This window comes from Phaethon aethereus (genome assembly GCF_964289735.1).
Source record: "Phaethon aethereus genome assembly, chromosome: 11".
NCBI lineage: Eukaryota > Metazoa > Chordata > Aves > Phaethontiformes > Phaethontidae > Phaethon > Phaethon aethereus.
In genome coordinates this window covers 23,028,277-23,049,274 of record NC_138587.1, presented here as the reverse complement: position 1 = coordinate 23,049,274, position 20,998 = coordinate 23,028,277, and the positions used below count along the sequence as shown (strand labels likewise).

General features: G+C 38.9%; 1 protein-coding gene across 1 annotated transcript in view; it reads left to right on the top strand.

Moving 5' to 3' along the window:
* NUP210 (nucleoporin 210) overlaps positions 1-20,332 on the top strand; it is a gene marked incomplete at its 5' end in the record, with an annotated part of 66,540 nt that extends 46,208 nt beyond the window's left edge. The window contains 18 exons of the mRNA XM_082004554.1: positions 52-187; positions 508-570; positions 1,195-1,374; positions 2,684-2,764; positions 3,718-3,849; positions 4,049-4,207; positions 5,070-5,161; positions 6,662-6,836; positions 10,337-10,512; positions 11,883-12,100; positions 12,639-12,775; positions 13,580-13,703; positions 14,646-14,792; positions 16,712-16,962; positions 17,552-17,771; positions 18,383-18,478; positions 18,646-18,729; positions 19,805-20,332. Of these exons, the coding sequence (XP_081860680.1) occupies positions 52-187; positions 508-570; positions 1,195-1,374; positions 2,684-2,764; positions 3,718-3,849; positions 4,049-4,207; positions 5,070-5,161; positions 6,662-6,836; positions 10,337-10,512; positions 11,883-12,100; positions 12,639-12,775; positions 13,580-13,703; positions 14,646-14,792; positions 16,712-16,962; positions 17,552-17,771; positions 18,383-18,478; positions 18,646-18,729; positions 19,805-19,905 (2,572 nt within the window). The 3' untranslated portion in view covers positions 19,906-20,332. The remainder of the gene's footprint in view (positions 1-51; positions 188-507; positions 571-1,194; positions 1,375-2,683; positions 2,765-3,717; positions 3,850-4,048; positions 4,208-5,069; positions 5,162-6,661; positions 6,837-10,336; positions 10,513-11,882; positions 12,101-12,638; positions 12,776-13,579; positions 13,704-14,645; positions 14,793-16,711; positions 16,963-17,551; positions 17,772-18,382; positions 18,479-18,645; positions 18,730-19,804) is intronic.
* Between the last annotated feature and the right edge of the window lie 666 nt (positions 20,333-20,998).

The window sequence follows — 20,998 nt, the reverse complement described above, 5'->3', positions numbered from 1 at the left end:
ATGTAATTTATTCAATGAACTTCTCTATTTTAATGTGTTCCTTTGCTACAGCCCACTCAGTGAAGCTCTTGATGACCATACTGCTGCTTTTCTAGTGCATGGGATGGCCATCGGTCAGACTAGTCTTATGGCAACTGTTGCTGACAAAAGAGGACAAAGAATCAACTCTGCTCCACAACAGATTGAAGTAAATCACTTCAGATAAAATATATGCATAAACAAAATCTATGTTATGCTAGCACACAAACAATGTATTGTAGTTATAGTACAGTGATTAATTTGCCAGAAAAAGTAAGCAGATCGTTCTGTTCAGAAGTTATCCAAATGCTAGTTTGTTTCAGATTCCAGGTTTTTTTAACCGCCAAGTGATGAGTTAAGTTTCTGCATGCTCAATTTACTGTAATTAAGGAAGCGTAGACCCAGTTTTACACTTGTATGTACCGTTTTGTGACATAATTTATCTGATTGAAATAGCGTGAACACAGGTATTTGTATTTCTATTTTTAGGTCTTTCCCCCATTTAGACTACTGCCAAGGAAAGTGACTCTAATTATTGGGGCCATGATTCAGGTAAGGCATCTTCTTACATGGTTTCTTTCTTTTGTAATTTCTATTTTTAAATAAAGGTATATAACTTACTTTTCAGGAGTAGATATTCAACTCAGCAGTTTAGCTGCATTCACACTGAATAGTCCTCCTAACAAGAATAGTTTCGCTCTTGAGCCACCTTCCATTTTACTGTATTGCCAGACCAAAGGTTTTGTATTTATTTGTGTCGAGGGAATATTAGCTTTTCGGTGTTAAATACCAGCACAGCATTAATAAATCTGTCACTTCCATGAAATTAAGCATAGTGGGCTAGTTCTACAAACTGAAGCACAGAGCAGAGCTATAGCAGAGAAAGTGAGGTAAATTTTTCTGAAACTTTCTGGGCTGGATATATCATCAGCCTATTACATTCTATGAAGCCCATAGTCCACTTCTGTGCTTAGTTCACGTATTTCCCAGTCTGACATCACGCAAGGATCAGTGTGCAGGAGAAGTAAGGCCAGAGATGCTCTGGGAAGGTTCAGACAGACTTTTCTTACTGAAGAAATTGTGGTACTGAGGAGGGAAGGGGTGTACCCTGTAACATTAACCAGAACAAATACCTGATGGGTTAATTTTAGTTGTTCTGTGTGCTATTAATTACAGATCACTTCAGAAGGAGGCCCTCAACCTCAATCCAACATAATTTTCTCCATCAGCAATGAGAAGATTGCATCGGTGAATAGCACTGGACTCGTCAGAGGAGTGGCAATTGGGAATGGAACGGTAACAGGAGTGGTGCAAGCTGTTGATGCAGAGACAGGGAAGGTTGTCGTGGTGTCTCAGGTAATGTTTTAGGATACTGTTTGGGGCTGAAAGAGGCTGTCTCATGGGTTTGGCTCAAAAGGGACAAATAGTCTTTTTGCATTAATAATGTTATTTGTGCGCTTTCCTGGTTTCCTTAAGGAGATGAAAAATCAGTGTTTCTTACTCCCTGGCATGTGAAATTATGGATGTGCTGACACAGGTGATACTTTCAGCAGATAGCTAAATCTTGCTGTACCTTAAAACAAAGTTCTACTGATAACCCCAGGGAGATTTTTTGAACGGTCTGTTTGATAACCTTTAGAATTTATTAGTAAATTTAGAAAAGCCCATCTAAAGAGGCCTTTCTAAAACAGCAGAAGGTTGTCATTGCCTGCATCACCTTATAGTTTAGCAGTGTCTTATGTCAGTAGAAGTCAGAAGGGAACTGTTGCCTGAGAAACAAATTATCATCATTCTCTGCTGTGGTCTGAATCCATCTATGAAGTTCAAGCAATGAATCCCTAATAGTCCATCAGAATCTCTGCCTGTGTAATTTCCTACTAGCTGAGCATAAGGGAGCTGCTGATCAGGCTTATAAGAGAGCACAAGTCCCTGGGACTTGCATGAGACTAAGAACAATAGAACTTGGGCCAAATCTTGTGGCACTTCATTTGAGGTCAAGGCAGGACAGCTGCTGCACACCACAAAGCTCTGCTGTTTGAAAGATGTCAAGAGGAGACAAAGGAATTTTAAAAAAAAAATAAAATTCAGATAAATCTGCGCTTTGTAATGGGGGGCATTCAGCAGTCTGCCCTGATGCTCTGGCGGGAAGCAGAATGAACTTGAAAGCTAAATCTACTGCCCAATGAGGTCCAGGCCTGACCTTTCCTCCCCACTATACAGTAGGAATAAAATCTTATCAGGAATGTCAGAATATGTGAAGAGCAGGCATCAGACTATCACATATATCATCCTGTGTTCTTGATTTTCTCATTTGCTGCTTACCATTTCCTTTTAATGCTCTCAATGTCTTCCTTTACCTTCTGGGATTATTTATCCCTCTTCTCCTAGGGACCCCTATGATCTTGTCCTGTGCTGTCTGTCACCTCTCAGCTCCATCATTCATGTCATCAGTAAATTTGAGCAGAGCTGTTTGGGGTTTTTTTTTAATTTAGTAGTTTTTTACAGTCCTGCTGAATTATGTTCATCTGTATTTTCTGTGATAAGTCACATGCAAATCACATGGCAATAGTGATTAAATAACAGCAAAATAGCGACTAGATCCTGAAAGTGAAATCTAGTTCAGATTTGACAAGTGCTTACAATGTCTTCACTTCCTCTTTTTTAGGACAAAGTGGAAGTTGAAGTAGTACAGCTGACAGCTGTTAGAATCCGTGCACCCATTACACGAATGAAAACCGGTACACAGGTTAGTTGATTCGTGATTAGCTTTTATTGCCTTAAAATTTTGGCCTGCAAGCTATGACCATTCTGATTAGGTCATCTGATAATACCACTCCAGCTCTCGGAGTGGTCACGTGCTCTGAGGGGTATCACTGCTGCTGCAGGAACGAATGTGCTGTCAGTGGAGAAGCTCCAGAGGTGAACATGCTAAAACAGAAATCAGGACAAATTTACCTTGTGCACCAGCCTGATTTTCAGCAATTCGGTCCCTGCTGAGGAAGCATCATTTAATTTGGAGAAGGGTTCTCTCACCTTCACTCTATTTGCAGTGGAGACTTTCTTCCTTTGTATGTTAAAAATCTACAGTATGTCTGCTGTATCCAGAACAATAGATATTGTTCAAATTATCTTTTAACAAGTCTATTTTTTTAAGAGTCTGTATTTCCTCTATTAGTTACTCATGCCAAAATGACTAGTGATTCTAGCTCATTCTTCCCAGATGAATGAATTTGAAGATTAAAACTAAAAAGTTGAAAATCCCTGGTTTGTGTTCATATGTTGTGTTGCCTTAATTGGAGAGTTGGAAGGGGAAGGTTGATGTCCAGAGCAGAGTTAGTCGGGGAGATGATCTAGACAAAGATGATGAAAACGTAAAGGTGTATGACTTAACTAAGATGAAGTGATTTGATGCTACAAGTGGGACAAATGAATTACTAAATTCATCTTTTCTGGTAGAAAACTGGTACTTGTTTTTTGTAGAACATGTAGCAAATGAGAATAAATCAAAACTTACTTTTTACAAGTTGATGGTTATTTGGGTCTTCTGTGTGATACATCCTTGCAACATATGCAGTAGCCAAACCATTTTCTTCATAAGAAATATCATCTCTTGATCAATGAATTTTAATCAGATTTGCTCTGTGTAGGTTTGGTTAGCATCCTAGAATTACCTAAGAAAGTTGGTTTCTCTCTTTGTAGATGCCAGTTTATGTAATGGGCATCACCAGTAGTCAGACTCCTTTTTCCTTTGGCAATGCCGTACCAGGGTTAACGTTCCACTGGTCTGTCACAAAGAGAGATACTCTGGATATCAAGACAAGACACAGTGAGGTAAATTGTGTGTGTGTGTACTTGCATGTGTGTGTATCTTGGGAAAAGGAAACTGCCACATAATGGGAATTGAGAAAATATTGTTGTTTCCACTCACTTAAAATCAAAGAGCCATTGTCAGTGCTGGGTGTGGTCTTTCCTCTGTATCAGTGTCAACTCTTTCCATGAGTAAAATTGTAATCACTTTCTCCTGTCCAAGGCCTCTTTTCAGCTTCCTGCAAAATATAACTTTGCAATGGATGTTTATGGCAGAGTAAAGGGAAGAACGGGCCTGAAAGTTATTGTGAAGGTCCTTGATCCTGCAGCCAAACAGTTTTACAACATGGCAAGAGAACTGTCCGATGAAATCCAAATTCAGGTATGATGATGTTCCTCACCGGTTAATTCAGCTCTGAAATAGATAATTCTAACTTTAAAGTCTGTATATGAAGTCAGAAATTTGAAATGCAAAGGAGTAGTTCCAGCTTGGGTTTATCTTTGAACCCTTTCTCTTATTTGTATAATGTTCTGCTGTTTGGAAACCTCAAAGTTCCCCAACTGTTGTTAAGGTTTACACTGAACAGTTACACACTGGTGTGATGCCTGAATGAAATTCAGGAGTTCGGTTTTTTGCAGACCACCTGCAATTGAAGTGACTTATGTCTTGTGGATAAGCAGTGTTAGAGCTGTAAAAGAGCTGTGCTGCTCTAGTTCCCCTCCGCACAATAATACTTCTGGCTTATAGTGCTTATCATACATGTCTCTGCAAGCATGTCAGTTTGGATCAGGAGTTAGCTTCTGAAATTAATCTCCTGGTTGTTCCCACTTACCATGCTTTGGGGAGCAGTTTCAAAGTACACAAACTTTATTCCTTTAAATGGAACAAAGCGAGGAAATGTGCTTGAGAAGTGCACCTTAAGTGGGCGTTCCATTCTTGGGCTCAGACTGGGGGTAGTCTAAAGGAACTTGGGTGAGTGTGGGGTCTCTGCAACACCATATCACTTGACAAATCTGCTTCTTTTTCATACTGCTTCATAGTATAGCTCTTCAGAATAATTTGTAGAAGATACTGCCTATCCCATTCTGAAATATTCATGTTTATTTTTCCCATATATATTAAACAAGGTAAAAACAGGGGGTGTTATTTATTTGTGTGGGGTTTTTTGTTTTGAAGGTGAAATAAAGGGAAATAAATTACTTGCTGCACACAGCAGTAGGCCAAAATGCCTTTTATTTTCCAGGTGTTTGAAAAACTTCATCTAGTTGCTCCAGAAGTAGAAGCGGAGCAGATCTTAATGTCACCAAATTCCTTTATTAAACTTCAGACTAACAGGTCAGTGATCAGTTTTCACGCTGTGATTTGTGTCAACCATTTATTAAACCCATAAAGCAATTCTGTTTGAAGTAAGCTGTTTCAATCTTTTAAAAAGAGTATCAGAGTACATCCATATAATACACAACTTACCTGGTGATTAATAGTATCTTATCTGTACTGATGGGCTCTGCCAAATCTTGTATTAGTTAGATTGTAGCTAGAAAATTCATTCAATATTTGGAACTTTTAGATCCTTATTTTAAAAGATGCTGAGACTAGTGGAAGCAGCCTACTGCTTTAACTGAGTTTTTTATGGATGATCATGGCTTTATGGAATATACATTTCTGTATTTCTTACACAGAGGCTATGACTAGATTTTGGGATTAAAATGTCCTTTCCAGATGAGAAGTCCTTTTTACATAATCTGTTTTCAAAGACTGACATTTCAGACTCATTTCAGGTTTGAAATTTGGTTTTCCTAGCATAAGAATGTGCAGATACATACAGTAGGACCTACGCTGAGGGTGAGGCTTTAAATGCATTTACTTTTTAAGGGGAGGGAACCATTAGTTTCACTGGAGCTCCAGTGCCCATGGTCATTCAGCATCTGCTTTTGAAACAGCTATATAGGAGCCCTGCTATTTGTCATCATTTACTAATATTGTTTTGCTATCTCTTCTGAACAGTTTTTCTGATTCATTAGGCACTAAGTTGCTAGATATCAGTTTGCGCATTTCTCTGTCCCGTTATCTTCACTATCCAGTGTTGGAGCCTCTGCATCTGAACACTACCACCAAAACCAATTACACTATTGCCAAGAAAAGAGCAACTAAAATTCAGCTTTAATGCTTTTTTCCTAGGATAGAGTATTTCTATCGCAATGGAGGAGCTTGGGAGGGGAAAAAAAAAATCAATTACAGATCTTTTAGAAGATGTGATAAGTGATACTTAAAAGTAGCTAATGTCACAGAATACCCACTAATTATAGTTTATGTACTTGCTCGCTTTATTAATATGCAAATACCATGGTGAGAGTTACTCCAAAAATTAACCTTGCCTACAAAACCATTTCCAGGAAACTGATGAGATCCACTTAATCACGTCCCTGACTTTATCTCTAATACCAGCATTGGCGCTGGCAGACCAATCTCCCTCTAAATATTGTTTACAGAAAATGATGGCAGAAGCTGCCTGTTGTAGCCTTAGCCATTATTATTTGGAATCATGTTTACATCGGTGAATGATGACACTGCAGGGCAGTGGATGGAAACTAGATTTCAGTATGTGCCTAAACCCAGATAAGACTTCTTCCAAGTGAGCTTAAATCAGAACTTAAACTTTTCTTTTGCAGACTAGAACATGGGCTTTTCAACTTTTATTGCAGACACGTGGAAAAAGCACGTACCAAACAGCAATCTTTTAGATTTGCATAATATATTGGTGCAAATATGGTTTTACTCATTTAAGGGAGTCCCCTCTTTTTTTGTTTTTCTGTTTTGTTTGTTTGTTTTCTTAAGGGATCGAATGGCTTCTATGAGTTACCGTGTCCTGGATGGACCAGATAAAGTTCCTGTTGTAAAAATTGATGAGAGAGGTTTCCTTAACTCTGGGTCTTTGATAGGATCATCAGCAATTGAAGTGATTTCACAAGAATCATTTGGGATCAACCAAACAATTGTAGCTGCTGTTAAGGTAGTATCATCTCATTTTCTACTGCATCATGATTTTCTACTGCAACAGGGGGTTAACTGCACATTTTGAACTTCACTTCTGAAAAATGTGAAGTGTAGGAATTAATAGTCAGTTCTGAGCTTTGGAAAAAAGTTTAGTTGACTAAACTAGATGGATAAACGTTAAATCCCAGCAAATTCTTAAATTTGGTACATTTTACAAAAAAATCTCTGTGTGCCTATGCCTTAAATTTAAAAAAAAAGTTTGTCCTAGAAATCTCTTAGAAGGCTGATAATTACAGAAGTTCAAATAAAAAAAGATGTTAATGTAAACATGCATTTTGCAGTGTGTGAAAAAGGTGAGTATCATCTAGAGTAATGAATATAAATGCAGGGTCTGTTGTGAGGTACCTAACTCATAGCAAGATTTTAGATATTAGAGATGTAACTGTACAGTGCCCCGAAATTTTACTTTCTCTGCTGTTTCCCAGCAGTTCAGCTTTTACATATAATGAGAATCTCTGCATGACAAAGCCTATCTTACCAGCTGCAGTAATTTAACTGCTGTTGCCTGTATTTGGTGAGCTGGCAAGGGGCTTGTCCAAGGCTACCCTATGTGCCTAAGCTACACTGAAATGTGGATGCTTCAGGGAAGGACAAATCTGTAGCAAAACTCCGCAGTTTGTTTCCAGGCTAAATGAAACATCTTTCTTTCTCAAAACTTCATCTGTTGATTGAATGCTGTTCTGTGAAGTCTAACGTATCTTACTGGTTGGGCACTTAGGACACTAAAGGAACATATGTCCTTCATTTCTGTTCAAAAGTCCTTGTGCTGAGAACTTTCTACATCCGGTAACGTGAGCTTTGAGATACCCGCTGCTCCACTTACTCTTATCCCTTTTTACTCTGTCAGCATCTTTCCTATGTCCCAGCTAAAGGAGAAAGACATATAATTGAGTGATGACTTTATTTGCAAGTTTAATTATTGTGATCGCTGTGAAGTGACTTGATGCTTTTTTTTTTTAATTTGAATTTTATTTTTTATCATAATGTTTAGCTTTGTCTGTAGGACAGAGTGTAGGTCTGTCCTCCTGGGTGGAGAATGAAAAAAGAAATGGTAGCTTAGTTTCACTAATGCCAATCCTGCTGCTAGGTGGTGGCAGTGAATTTCTACAGCTCTGTTACAGATGACCTTGTTTCGTCCCTTCACTGCTGGATCCGGCGAGTGAAAGACATCTAATGAGTTTGGGGTTGGCTCAAATGGCATTTAGTCAGCATATAGTGGTACTGAAGTTAAATTCCCCCTTTGTGCATTCTTTCCATACACAGTTAGGGTATCGCAGAACTGTGGAGTCGGTGCACTATGATACTGAGCTTGTGAGCCCTTTATAGTAGGAACCATCTCAGTTCAGCCTCTTGTAAAACTGATTTGTTTTCCTGTACTTTTTAGGACTATACTGCTTTTATGGATATAATATTTTTAACCTCACAGTAACCTTGTGAGGTAATACAGTGCTGCTGCCTTCAGTTTATGGATGAAGAACTGAGAGAGAGTTTGAGTGGTTTTGCTGAAGGTCATGCAGAAAAACTTGTGACAGAGCAAATGAGCTTGAATCTGTCGTGTCATTCCAAGGCAGAGTTCTCTCCTTCACGCTGTCCTTCCTTTCATAAGTTCTTGTTTTGTCTATTTACAACTGTACACAATTAAGAACCAAACTGCTGCAGCAGCATCACTTAACACTTAGACCTTCAACTTTGCTCAAAAAGACTATCTTATACAAGCCAAGGAAGACGGTGGAAGTAAGGAGTGACAGTGTGCTCTACCAGCTTTACTCAACTCAATTTTTTTTTTAATAAAACATGCTTTAAAAACTGAAATGCTTTAACAATAAATAGCTGTTTTCATCAACGTTAAATTTAGCATTTGTCCCTTGTGGGGCAGTTTCTGAGATTTTTAAAGTAAAGCAAGCTTGAAAATCTGTCAGGGAAATGGCGTTTCTGTTAGCTTGTAACCTCAGCTACTTAGGCAGATGGCTGTATGCACTGATATTTTAACTGATTATATCAGCCTGTGGAGTAGACAGTTGTATATACTTTTTTTTTTTTCAGATTCACCAAAGAAGCTGTTTGCTTGAGGCCAGATTTGTCCTTTCCTTTTTAAGTTTTGACATGTACATTTTCAGATTGCAGAGTTTTACATTTTAGCTGAACCTCTTAGGTCAGAAAAAGGGGATTTTCCTACAAGATAAGCCTGAGGGCTTCTTTTAAAATAGTTTCCTCTTTATATTTGAGGGTTTTTGCTTTCTCTATCCTTCCATTATTTATTTTCCAACAGCTGTAATAGAAAGAACAGATATAGTTGGTTTTGTTGGGTAATTTTGTTAGTTAACCTAGATAAGTTAATCAAGAATAGCTATATGTTATTTAAAAAAACAGAAAAAAATAAATGGTTGCGAAGGTTTTGTCTTCAGACAAACTTCCTTCATTGGGGAAACATGGGGGTGTGCACATATGGATAATCTAGCAGACTTTTCTAAAGAATTTGGAGCAGTTCCTAACTTCTGCCTTGAGTGAGGAGAGGCATTGAGGCAACAAAATGCAGCCTGCTGACCAGTTAGGGGTTGTCAGATGCCAGTTCTGACTGCATTTCTCGGTCACACCTAACTTCTATCAGCCCACGCCTCAGAGGCTGGCCTCAAACAGAGCTGAGGCGGGTAGAAACCGTGTGTATCCTCTTGGCTTTCTCACCTGGGGAAAGGGAACTGTGGACATGGTGACCATTGCATCCCCTTCCTCTCACACACACTGCAAGTTATTCCTGTTGTAGTAACTGGGGAATGAATTACACTTTTTATTTTGAGAATTGCTGGGAGAGAAGTAGGGGCAACTTGTTCTCTTGCACGTTCAGGGAGTCGTAACAGTTTTTTATAGGATAATGATGTAGTCTCTGAAGTCTGTGATGTGTGTTCCTACATCATTATTGCTTGCTTTGATTCCCAGTGCTATTAGAGAAAAATACTAAGAAATATCTGATGGGAGGGTGGAAAGAAGACAGAGTCAGACTTTCTCAGCGGTGCTCAATGTCAGGGCAAGAGGGAACACACAAAAATTGAGACACATGAAATTCTGTCTGAACATAGGACAGTACTTTTTTTACTGCTGTGGCTGTTGAGCACTGGCACAGATTGCCCAGAGAGATTGTGGAGACTCCACCCCAGGAGATTCTTAAGACCTGTGGGCACGTGATCCTGGGCAACTGGGTCTAGGTAACCCAGCTTGAGCAGGGTGGGCTGGACTAGACAATCTCCAGATTTCAATCTCAGCTGTTCTGTGATTCTGTGAAATACATGTACTGATAATAGAAGCTCACATCTCAGTATTGTCATATGGCTAAACATATAGCAAATGGTTCATAAAGGAAGCTTTGTATATTTGCATAATAAGAACCCTTTTAGATTTGTTTTTATAGAGGCATCAAAAAAAGGAATTTCACTTTTCTTTTCACTGCTGATGTTTTTACAGGTCTACCCCATCTCATACCTAAGAATCTCCATGAGCCCTATTCTGCACACACAAAACAAAGAGGCATTATTGGCTCTCCCCCTGGGTGTGACACTGACGTTCACAGTCCATTTCCACGATAACTCTGGAGATACTTTTCATTCGCATAATTCTGTGCTCAACTTTGCAACAAACAGGTGGGTATCTATCACCAGGTGCTAATTACAGAGAACAAAACGAGCCAAATACACAGAGCCCAGCAACACCAAGGAACAAAGATTGCTCCCAAGACATCAAGTGAAGATATAGCTTGGACTGGGATTAACAAAGACAGGATTTTGTCTCTGCAGTCTTCAGAGGCACTGTAGCAGAAAGAAGAGTTCCAGTTAGCAATCAATATTCTCTAGCAAATGGAAAGTTGCCCAGATAAGCATGATCCCCAGCGGGGTGTGCTGGGGTACATTTCTGCTTTAAGTGACTCTGAATCATCAGATTGCATACATCAGCGGCCTATATAAACAGTTGATCTTGTTAGCTTTTGGCTCATCTCGCCTCTTTTCTCCTAGTGCTTTGTTACACTGACTCACTGAAGTCTTACATAAGATGGTGAACGGTCTGGGTCGGGGGCTGTCTCTTCAGATATGCTTGCACAGCCTTTGCACAGCAGAGCCGCGCCTCGAAAGGCCTTTTGGTCTCTGCCTCAAAATAAGTATTATAAAACAGCCACCTTTGGTCATTAGTAAACAATTGCTAACTCCATTACTATAACGTAGCTTGTTTTCTGCGGAGCACCTTGCAGTTAGAACACAGTGATTATGATTAAAGGGGCGGGGGGGGCGGGGCGGGAAGGGGGTTGAATGCAAGGTTTTTCTCATTCTCTTACCTAAATGATCTGCAGAAATGTCTATAGCATACAGAGGTCCCTGAGATAACAGTGCCTTAGCTTCCAAAATGGATGTGACAGAGCTGCTTCAGCATAGGGCTAATTATTAGCCAGAGAGAGAGAGAGAGAAGCACTGCTCATTAACCTCCAGTGCAGCACTGTGGTGACCCGGCTCTACTGCTGTCAAGACCTTCAGTGTCTCTGCGTGGTGCCTCCAGGGTGGCAGCAGTCCCTGTGCTGGGTGCATTTACAAGTGCTCAGTGCATTTGGGAATACCGAATTTCAGTAAATATCACAACTCGCAATCAAATGTGATTTAGCTTTGTAAAACTATGGCTGGAAAGCTGCATATTAGTGTTTAAATTTCTTTGCTGCTTAACTTCCTGAGAAAAAGGAAAAGAGACAGATTACCCCATTCTAAAGTTATACAATTCTTAAAATTAGGAAATAGTTCTCATACATAATTACGTATTTCCTCAGCGTAATTATGCAAGAACTGAAATTTGCCTCAGTAGCACCTAAATAGTTTTTATATATTTTCCTTATTTTGTCAGACTTCATTAGAAGATAACCAGACAACAAGAAGTCAACCGTCTGAAAAGAGTTCAATACCTACTATTTATTGTAGAGATAATGACATTAGCAAACTTGCCGTAATATCAAAGCGTTTCTTTTTATCTGTAGAGATGACTTTGTACAGATTGGGAAAGGAGCCACAAACAACACATTTGTAATCCGGACTGTAAATGTAGGTTTGACCTTGCTTAAAGTCTGGGATGCAGAACACAGTGGAATTGCAGACTACGTCCCACTCCCTGTGCAACATGCCATTTTTCCTGAACTCATCGATGTGGTGGTAGGTGATGTCCTCTGTTTGAGTACTTCACTGATAAACCAAGAAGGTAAGCGGCACTTCAGTTGCTGGGGTTTTGCAGCTATGTAATTTGACATCAGTGTGACTCTTTCTCGTTCTCAGGAAAACTAAATGCATAATTTATGATGTTTGTTCAGAATCAAATGTCACTGTTCTTGTTAATGATAAGAATAGGTTTGATCAACTCCTCTAATTTTAATTGTACCATGCAATATGTTGCTTGTATTGAATTCATGAGTATCAGACTTCAGACGTTTCCATTCTGTTAGCTTGAAAGGCTTGTTTTTTATGGGAATCATGCAGAGTCAGGACTGTCTTAACTTCATTCACTGTATTAGATTCTTAGTATTAATGGGCTTTTGTCAGAGTAACTGCAAGTCAGTTTTGTGTCGGGCTGCCAGCCTTCTACCACGCAACACCCTAGAATCTAGTTTCTGTGCACTGGGATGTGTGTGTACGCCCGCTGCCCGTGCAGTGGGTACATGTATGCAGACACCAATGTGATAATGAAATGCTTCAGGTAGTGTAAATTTGTAGAACAGCGTCCAAATGGTGTGTCTTCTCAGGCCTGCCGGGCGTCTGGAGCTCCTCATTAAGCAGTGTTCTTCAGGTTGACTCCAAGACTGGCGTAGCAGTGGCAAGGGATTCTGGTGTCGTCACCGTCTATTATGAGATTCCTGGATTACTTAAAACATACAGAGAGGTGAGGCACTGTTAAATTCTACCAGAACTGCTGAAGTTGGTTTGCTTCAGGTGGACCCACACCAAAAATGTATTGTATGATTATTTTTTTTTCGTTATAATTATTTAGAAACATTCTTTTTAAAGGACAAAGTATTAGAAATGCAAATGGTTGGAAAGTACTTGGTATGTGTCCAAACACATCAAATTTTTGGTTTTTGTGGTTTTTTTTTTTTTAAATCATCTACATTAAGGAGAAAAATTCAGCATAACAGTTTCTGGGTTTAGCCTGTACTATTCTTACATTGTACGTTTTGATTCCTTTGGCTAAGTTGTTTCCGGATGCTAAACAATTTTTGAGTACGGCTGCTTTTATGTATGAAGTTTCACTGCAGGATGAGATGCCGACAGGAACTTTCTAGAGTGTTGTACCATGTGACTATGCATCACTGATCAGAGTTACTCAATTGAATTATTTTGTTTAACTACAGTGCACTCATGCTGTTGACACAATTCACTGTATCAGCTAACATAAGCACTAGACATTCTTTTGAAATTAAATTTAGACAATAGGATTTATGCCTATTAACTTATGGGAGTTGGGTAGAAAGAAAAAATGCTTTTACTAGCCTAAATTGACTTGAAAGGCAGTTTCTAAAATTAGAGAAATGTAGGATTTCTTATCAAGAGAAACACGACCTTTTGGAGTCTTCTCTTCTGTTATGCGTAGAAGGATGTGCGCATTTCACAATTCAGTCTGGTTTGGCCCTAGCTTTTATTTGTTAAAACAGTTTTTGGTAACAATATACTTCATCCTTTTTTTCAGATACTGATTAATATTCCACAGAGGACTACAACAATGCATGTAAGTGGAGTGAAAACAAGCTTACAAGGAGTTGCAGCCTCAAAAGTAATAGTTTCAATTGGGGAAAGAAATAAAAATTTGAAAGGTATGATTAAAAAAAAGCTTTATGCTAATTGCTTATTGCATCTTTGTATATTCATGATAGGTGGTTTTGGTTTGTGTTTTGGTTTTTTTTGTTTGTTTTTAAGGGTCTGTGAAGTTGGTGTAGCAAGATCTCTATGAACCTCTAGTGTCTTTCTGGAGTCCCAAGATCTCTAGAAGAATCTTAGAGCCATGTTACAGAATTTGGAGGCTGTTCTGAGGCACTGTTAAGATTTCACAACTAACAAAATTGGCAGATAATAGAAGTGCCATTTTTGATCAAAAAAGCAGTTAATAGGCAATCAGCGGATTGCTTATATGTTTAATTCCAACTGCCTCCTTGAAGTTACTATTTTTTTGTACTGAGCGTGTTTAAAGTAGTTATCATTGTTAAATCTTTTACAGAAATTATCAGTGATTAGAATCAATACAAAGATAAAGCATCATATTGTGTTCTCTCTTTAGTAAGCTGTATTTTGTTTTGATTATAGTTCCTTTTAGTTTTTAGCTTAACACTTAGCACTTCTTCAAGTAGTATTTTATTGCACTTATGTAGATTTATTAGCCTACCAAAAAAACATCCTGCCAGATACTAAAATATAAATTGAGACTCCCAGGATCATATAAGTTATTCAACAGAGACATCTGAGCTGAAAATTTTCTCTAGTTCATTCTTTCCTGTAAATAAATTATTCCTGTCAAAAAAAAAACCCACAACATATAAAACTTTAATTTGCTGACTCTTTGGGATTAGACCTGCGATAGGACAGCTATGATTTCCAGCTATTTTAAGATCATCATAAACTTGTGAAACTATTTCAGAAGGTGGCAGAAGAACCTGATATTTCAAGCCATGGTTTTGCTTTTAATTAATTAAAAACTAATTTGTTATCATTTTCTTTTCTAATTAATTAATTAGAGATTAATTATTTTTTCTTCCCCTTAGGGGACTGCTTGCCTGCTCAGATTGAAGCTATTACTGAATTACAACCACAGTCCCTTATCAATTGCCATCTCGATTTTAACAATGACGTGTTTGACTTCCCAGCACGTGATATATTTATAGCAGCGCCTGGATTTGATGCAGTTGCAGGTAAGATGAGGGAAGATGCCACACTCCAGGCAGACACGTGGAATTCTGCTGTGGTTTAGTCCAAATGCCCTTCCACCCAGCAGATTTCCTTCTGAGGCCTCTGAGCTTTGCTGTGTAGGATCTCAGGCTTCAGTGAGTTGTTAACATGTACTCTCCTTGTTTAACTCTAGGCTTTTCTGCATGTGACAAAAACATTTATTTGTCTTTGGAGAAAGCCACAAATCAGTGGCAGCCCATTTCATAGGTTTTTCAGAGTTGTAATAGTAAGTCAGGAATAAAATCAGAAGCGTTATTTTACTTGGGCAGGGAGGAAACAAACTTTGATACGTTTTTTGACTACAAATTTAGATCCTAATTTTGCACATTACTGCTCATATGTTTGTAGGTATGTAGACAGTCCAATGGTACCTTGAGAGAGAAGTGATGGTATTGCAGAATGTTGACATAATACACTGGGGACACAGACTTTACAGACCTAGCAGCTGCCATATTTTACTCCAGCTGAACTGTACAAAAAATAGATTGCCTTGTGTATAACAATTTAGAAAAGACTGTCAGGCTCTGTATTTGTTAAACTGTGGAAGCAAAACACTTCCTCCTTTAGCTGGTACAAATGAGCACTCGGGTGACTATTCCCAAACTGGGTATCTCTGCAGCTGTAAACACCTAGTGGTTTTTAGGTGTTTTCTTGCCTTTACCATACCCGTAAATGAAGTGGAAGTTAAGACCAGGGGTAAGAGAAGCAATCACGAGTTTTAATGTCTGTATCCCAACGGTCTTTAGCTTTCACCAAAGTGTGCTCTACAGTCAAATATTCTTTCTATTTGATGCTGGCCTTTCAAAAGCCCTGCCACTGTAGTTGTTGCAATGTAACTAACCTCAGAGATTACAATAAGGGAAATAGCATAAATGTGAGAATTTGGTGAAAGTAATAAATTTTTAATTCTTTGTATTCTGCAATTTAAATGTTTCTGGAATTTATTGCGCTTTCAAACTTTCCTGCACAACCTGAGTGCTGTAATTTCTTAGGAAAGGTAGAATTCTTACATATCCCCAAAACAACATGAACTGGGACTTAAAAGGAGGGGAAATTACCAGATACTGTGAAAATGGAAATAAAATTGTGAAAGTCCACAACAGGTATTAGTGTTTCATAACTATAACATGATTTAAGAAGGAGACGAAACATTATGGACTGTATGGAAATAACATTAATTAATTATCTGATAGATTAGTCAACTCATTGTGTAAAACACTATTATACCTTGCATAGTAGTGGCTGCCTCTGCTACTTCGTTAGGGAAAGAAAATAAGTGGAAAACATGTACCTAGGAAGTTCTGCTTCTTATTTATGCTTTGTATCTTCCATACTGGGGGAATTTTTTACTATCTTTATCACTAATAATAGAGAAGAAGGTCCCATAAGAGACTAGAAACATGGTGAATATCTAACCTTTTAAAGAAGCTTTTATAAATAATAAAGCATGTCTCCACGGAATTGATGATGGTGATGGTAGCTGACTAAAATTTTAACATTAGGTGAAGAGAATTTGAAATAGGATGTTAAATTTTTATTTCAGTAAAGCTTCTCTATCAATATTTGCATAAGTGTTCAAAGTGGAATTGAGTCTCACGGGCATATTAAAATATAATGTGACTGGAAACTGCAGTTTAGTGTTTTTATCATGATATTTAGTTTGGGATAAAAAATATCTTCTGTTGTTTTAGTACTGGGATTGTGATGCTCGGACCAGCAGACTGTCCCAGTTCCCTGCACACTCCCGATCTTGCTGTTTGTTGAATTTCACCACTTTTTTTTAGCCCTTCTGTAAAGATGTCACAGAAATCTCACTCTGCATGGAGGAAAAAAACCATAGATAGATGAGCAATTAACAGTCAAACTGCTTTTGTTTCTGTAGGACATTACACCTGTTCCATCACAATGCACAGGCTTACTGACAAGCAGCTGAAGCACCTCAGCATGAGCAAAACTGCACTCCAAGTCACAGCTTCAATCCAAGGCAGCCACTTCTCTGGGGAGCAGATCAGCGCTGAGGTGCCATTCAATCCTGGGTTTTATGCTGACCAAACAGAAATGCTTTTAAGTAACCATTACCCAAGCTCTGATGTGAAAATATTTGGTGCCACTGAAATTCTTGATACCCTGGAGGTGAGTCTATTGCTGGAACGTATCACAGCACAGTTGAAAGCATTTTGAACTGTTACAGGTAACTTTCTAGCCAAAGGCACTCTGTGCCACCTTTGCCATGTCAAGATTGTTCCTGAGATGATTTGGAAATACTTGTCCTGGAATGTATTCCTCCCCAGCTTTCACTTTTGTTTTGGGGTAGTGGAAACGTGCCAGGCTCATCTGCGCGCTAGCTGGGGTTTCTTAACCAGCTCACAGGTGGGGAAGCAGAAAACCTGCCTGATCCCAGGGGCAGGGCTAGGTTCTCGCCTGCTTATTTATTTGACTGCCCATGGCTCACGTAGCCCTGTAAGGTATGCTTTGACTTTTGCCCATAGAGGGTTAGCCCAGACCCACAGAAACAGCAGTTAATGGGGCAACCTGAACAATAAACAAGGGTGAAGTGCTGCAGGTGTCACTGCAAAGTTACAGCCAAGTCCGACTCCTGTTGAGGCGTGAGTTGCTCTATGTTTCTATGGAATAACGTATTTCTGACGTGCGGCCTGGAAGATGGATGTGTGCTCTGCTTTCTCAAGCAGTCTGTTTCAGGTTGTTTTTTTTTCCTTGGCAGGTGAAATGTGGGTCACCGACAGTGAAGGCGTTTGAGAAAGAGAAATCCTACGGGCTGCCTAGTTATGTAGTTTACACCGTTAGTCTGTCTGATCCAAGAGTTTCAAGCCAGGGATCCTTATCAACCACTCTAACTGTCTCTAGTCCTATGACTGACCAGTCTATCACTATCCCAGTGACAGTGATTTACTTAACTGACAGAACCAGTGCACCAGTGAGACGTAAGTTTATCTCTAGACTTCATATGCCAGAATAAACTGGTCTAACTTCCATTAATGTTCATGAGGTTATAAAATTTGATGTGTGAAAATCTGAGCTGGCAGCTAATGTTATCATTGACATGTAAGCTGCTCACTGTGACCAGAAGACTTGAATACAGTTGCTTTTATGACTGAAGCTGAACATATTTTCCGTTTGGGTAAGCCTAAAATACTCTTGTTGAAGTTGGCATAAATATCCCAGTGCTAAAGTGTCTGAAAGTTTGGTGGGTGGGTGGTTTTTTTTTTTTTTTTTTTTGCTCTGCTTTTGTTTACTGTCAAGCATGCCTTGTTATCTTGAAACCAGGTTAGCATTTTGGGGCTGAAAAGGGTAAAGAACATGCTTGAGACATCACATACAATGTTTTAAGCTGTTACTGGCAAGTTTTGAAGACTGCATTGGAAATAGTCACTAGAATCTTAGGTGTATTATCCAAGTGAATTACACTTATTTGCTATAAATAAAAACCTTCTTTTGGCTATTTCAGTTTGAGTTGAGAATTGTTAACTTTTAAAGCAGATTGGAGAAGATGCTCTTTTAACTCAGTGTTGTCTCCTTTTAATCGATTCTACAGATGGAGCCAGTCTATTCCAGCACTTTCTTGATTCTTATCAAGTAATGTTCTTCACGCTTTTTGCACTATTAGCAGGGACAGCTGTTATGATTATAGGTAAGAGAATGAAAGATGGTGCAAGTATTTTTTCCGTAACTTCTTACAATGCATTAGCTGTAAGATACAAAGGAATAACTTCCATGTGAAATGATTTTGTTGGTGGTGGTTTTGTTTTTGGGTTTTTTTTTTGTTTCTTTTTTTTTTTTTTTTACAATGTCTTGCAGCCTATCATGCAGTTTTCTCACCGAAAGAACAGCACAGTCATCCAGCATTTACCCCACGGACAACTCCTCAACACAGCCATAACAGTAAGCAGCTGTTACCCAGTTACAAGTGGATTAACTGGTTAGTTGAGCTGTTGCATTGGAATTGAGTGTAGGGAGGTATGAGTATGAGAGAGTCTGTATACTGAACTACATTACAACAAGCACTGTGCCACTTCCTGGGAAACTTGTTCCCCCTGCCCCACTCCCCAACCTCCCCTTTACCCATTGCTAATTCTTTTGGCCAAAAACTCTTGGCCACCTTCAGCCACGCTGGAAATAGGGAGTGGGTTGAAGGTGTAAAAATTCACGCAAATCACCAGATGGGTAGAGGAGAGAGTGCCACAATTTTGCTCCTGCTGAGGGAAAGTGAAGCAGAGCTCAGCTGCTGATAGAATGAGCTCGGCAGCAGCTGGCTGGTTAATCAGCGTGTGCTATGTCTGATGAGCTGCAGCATGTGCTGCGCCTCTTGCGCTGCCAGCGTGCTGTGAGGTGCTCTGAGCTGGGGCTGCTGTAAGGGAAGGGCGAATGCTAGGGGGAAAGAACACAAGTCTATAGAAGACTTAGTTGTGTGGCTCAGGGAACAGTTTGTTCCTTCACTGCTTTTGATCTTGCAGTCATCTTTTATGTGTATTTTTCAACATCCTGCTTATTCCCTATTCTACCTATTTGCAGTGTTGCAGAATCAAACTCAGAAATACGCAAAAAATACTCATTCGCTTGGAAGGGCCGTAATCAATGGTGGCTGTTAAAACCAAACTCACGTTATTACAGATGCATTTAAGTGATGGTGAGCTGCAGTCCTCTTTGTAAAAACACACATGCCTGACATTTCAGATAAAATACGGCAACTTCAAACTGAAAGTTAGTTGCTGAGGTGAAATGTGTTGTGCCGCCCTCAGACTTAATCAGTTCTTTAATTAAAAAGTCCTTAATAGGACTACTTAGAAAACTTTGATACTTATGTCTTTTCAACAGTCAATAAGCTAAAGGGGTTATTTCACTTTGAATGAATCATTAGACTTGCTTGCGGATTGATCAACAGCAGTTATTTTTCTTACTTCTTTAACCATTCCTGAGTATGATTGGGGTTTCTTTCTCCTTTTTCCCTGCATTTTAGGCTTCTCTGTATCACCCGTGCTTTCCTTCAGTCCTCAGTCCTCAAGCAGGAAAACAAGCCCATCATCCACGCTCTGGAGCACTGATTATGGTTCACGTTAGAGACAGCAGGACTCATCTTCATGCACTAGGGCTGGAAAATAAAAAAAAAAAACCCCAGTGCCTTTAACAATAGCAAATTTAAGAACTTGCACAGCTTCAATATAATTCAAGTCATCTCTTGAATGTAACCTAACATAATTTTTTTTTATCTTTAGCAATCTTTGATTTTTTTTTTTTATGTGGGTGCTTCAGTTCTCAAAAACTCATTTTATCTGCTGTTTTATGCTCAGTTGACAGGGATGGCTAGACGAAAAGCAGTGTTTATGCTAAGCTAGTTTTCTTGCACTCTTCAAGCAACTATAAGTTATTTCTTAAGCAATAGTGATAAAAAAAAATTGTTTGCTTTCTGTAAAAATTAACTTTCTTTTTAATGAACTTTTTAAAAAAGGGAAATAGAAAAACAGGTTAAATACGAGCCAAAAATATGAAGGATTATATATTTCAAAGAACTAGTTTTTTATTTTGAGTTCCAAAGACTCAGGGTTGTACTGCACTGACAAGTGTTCTTATGTTTAGCCTTACAATGTGACTCATCACCATAATTTGCTGGTTTAACATTAGGAATGCTGGAACAACTGTGAATAATTTGGAGGCTTTTTACAGCAACAAAGAAAAAGAAAAACAAACTCTCTTAGTGGGGCTTCCTTTGGGTACAACTGCAGCATTCCTTTCTTGTTACTGTAAGCACTTTTTTTGGACTGGGAATGTGAAAGCATGTGCCTTCTAAGAGGACCCTTCTTCTGGTATTAAATAATTTTAATTGAAGGCAATTATCTTAACTGTGTTCTGTTCTGATATAGATATAATACATTTCTATAGGCCATTTCACACATAGAAGTACCTCAATAGAAACTGAGCCTCCTTTTATTACCGCTAGTCACCTGGTGCACTGGAAAGTAGGTGGCTTATTTCACACTTGGAATGAGTGACCTTTTGAGTTGGTTCGGTCTGCTTGTCTCTGGTGTATTCATGTACAAACAGATACAGCCGCACCCAGAGTCTTCATTTAAACTGTACAGTAAGATGTTACTGGTATGACCAGACTTGGGCATGTTTGTACCATAATATCCTACTAATAAGTGCTCATTTGTAA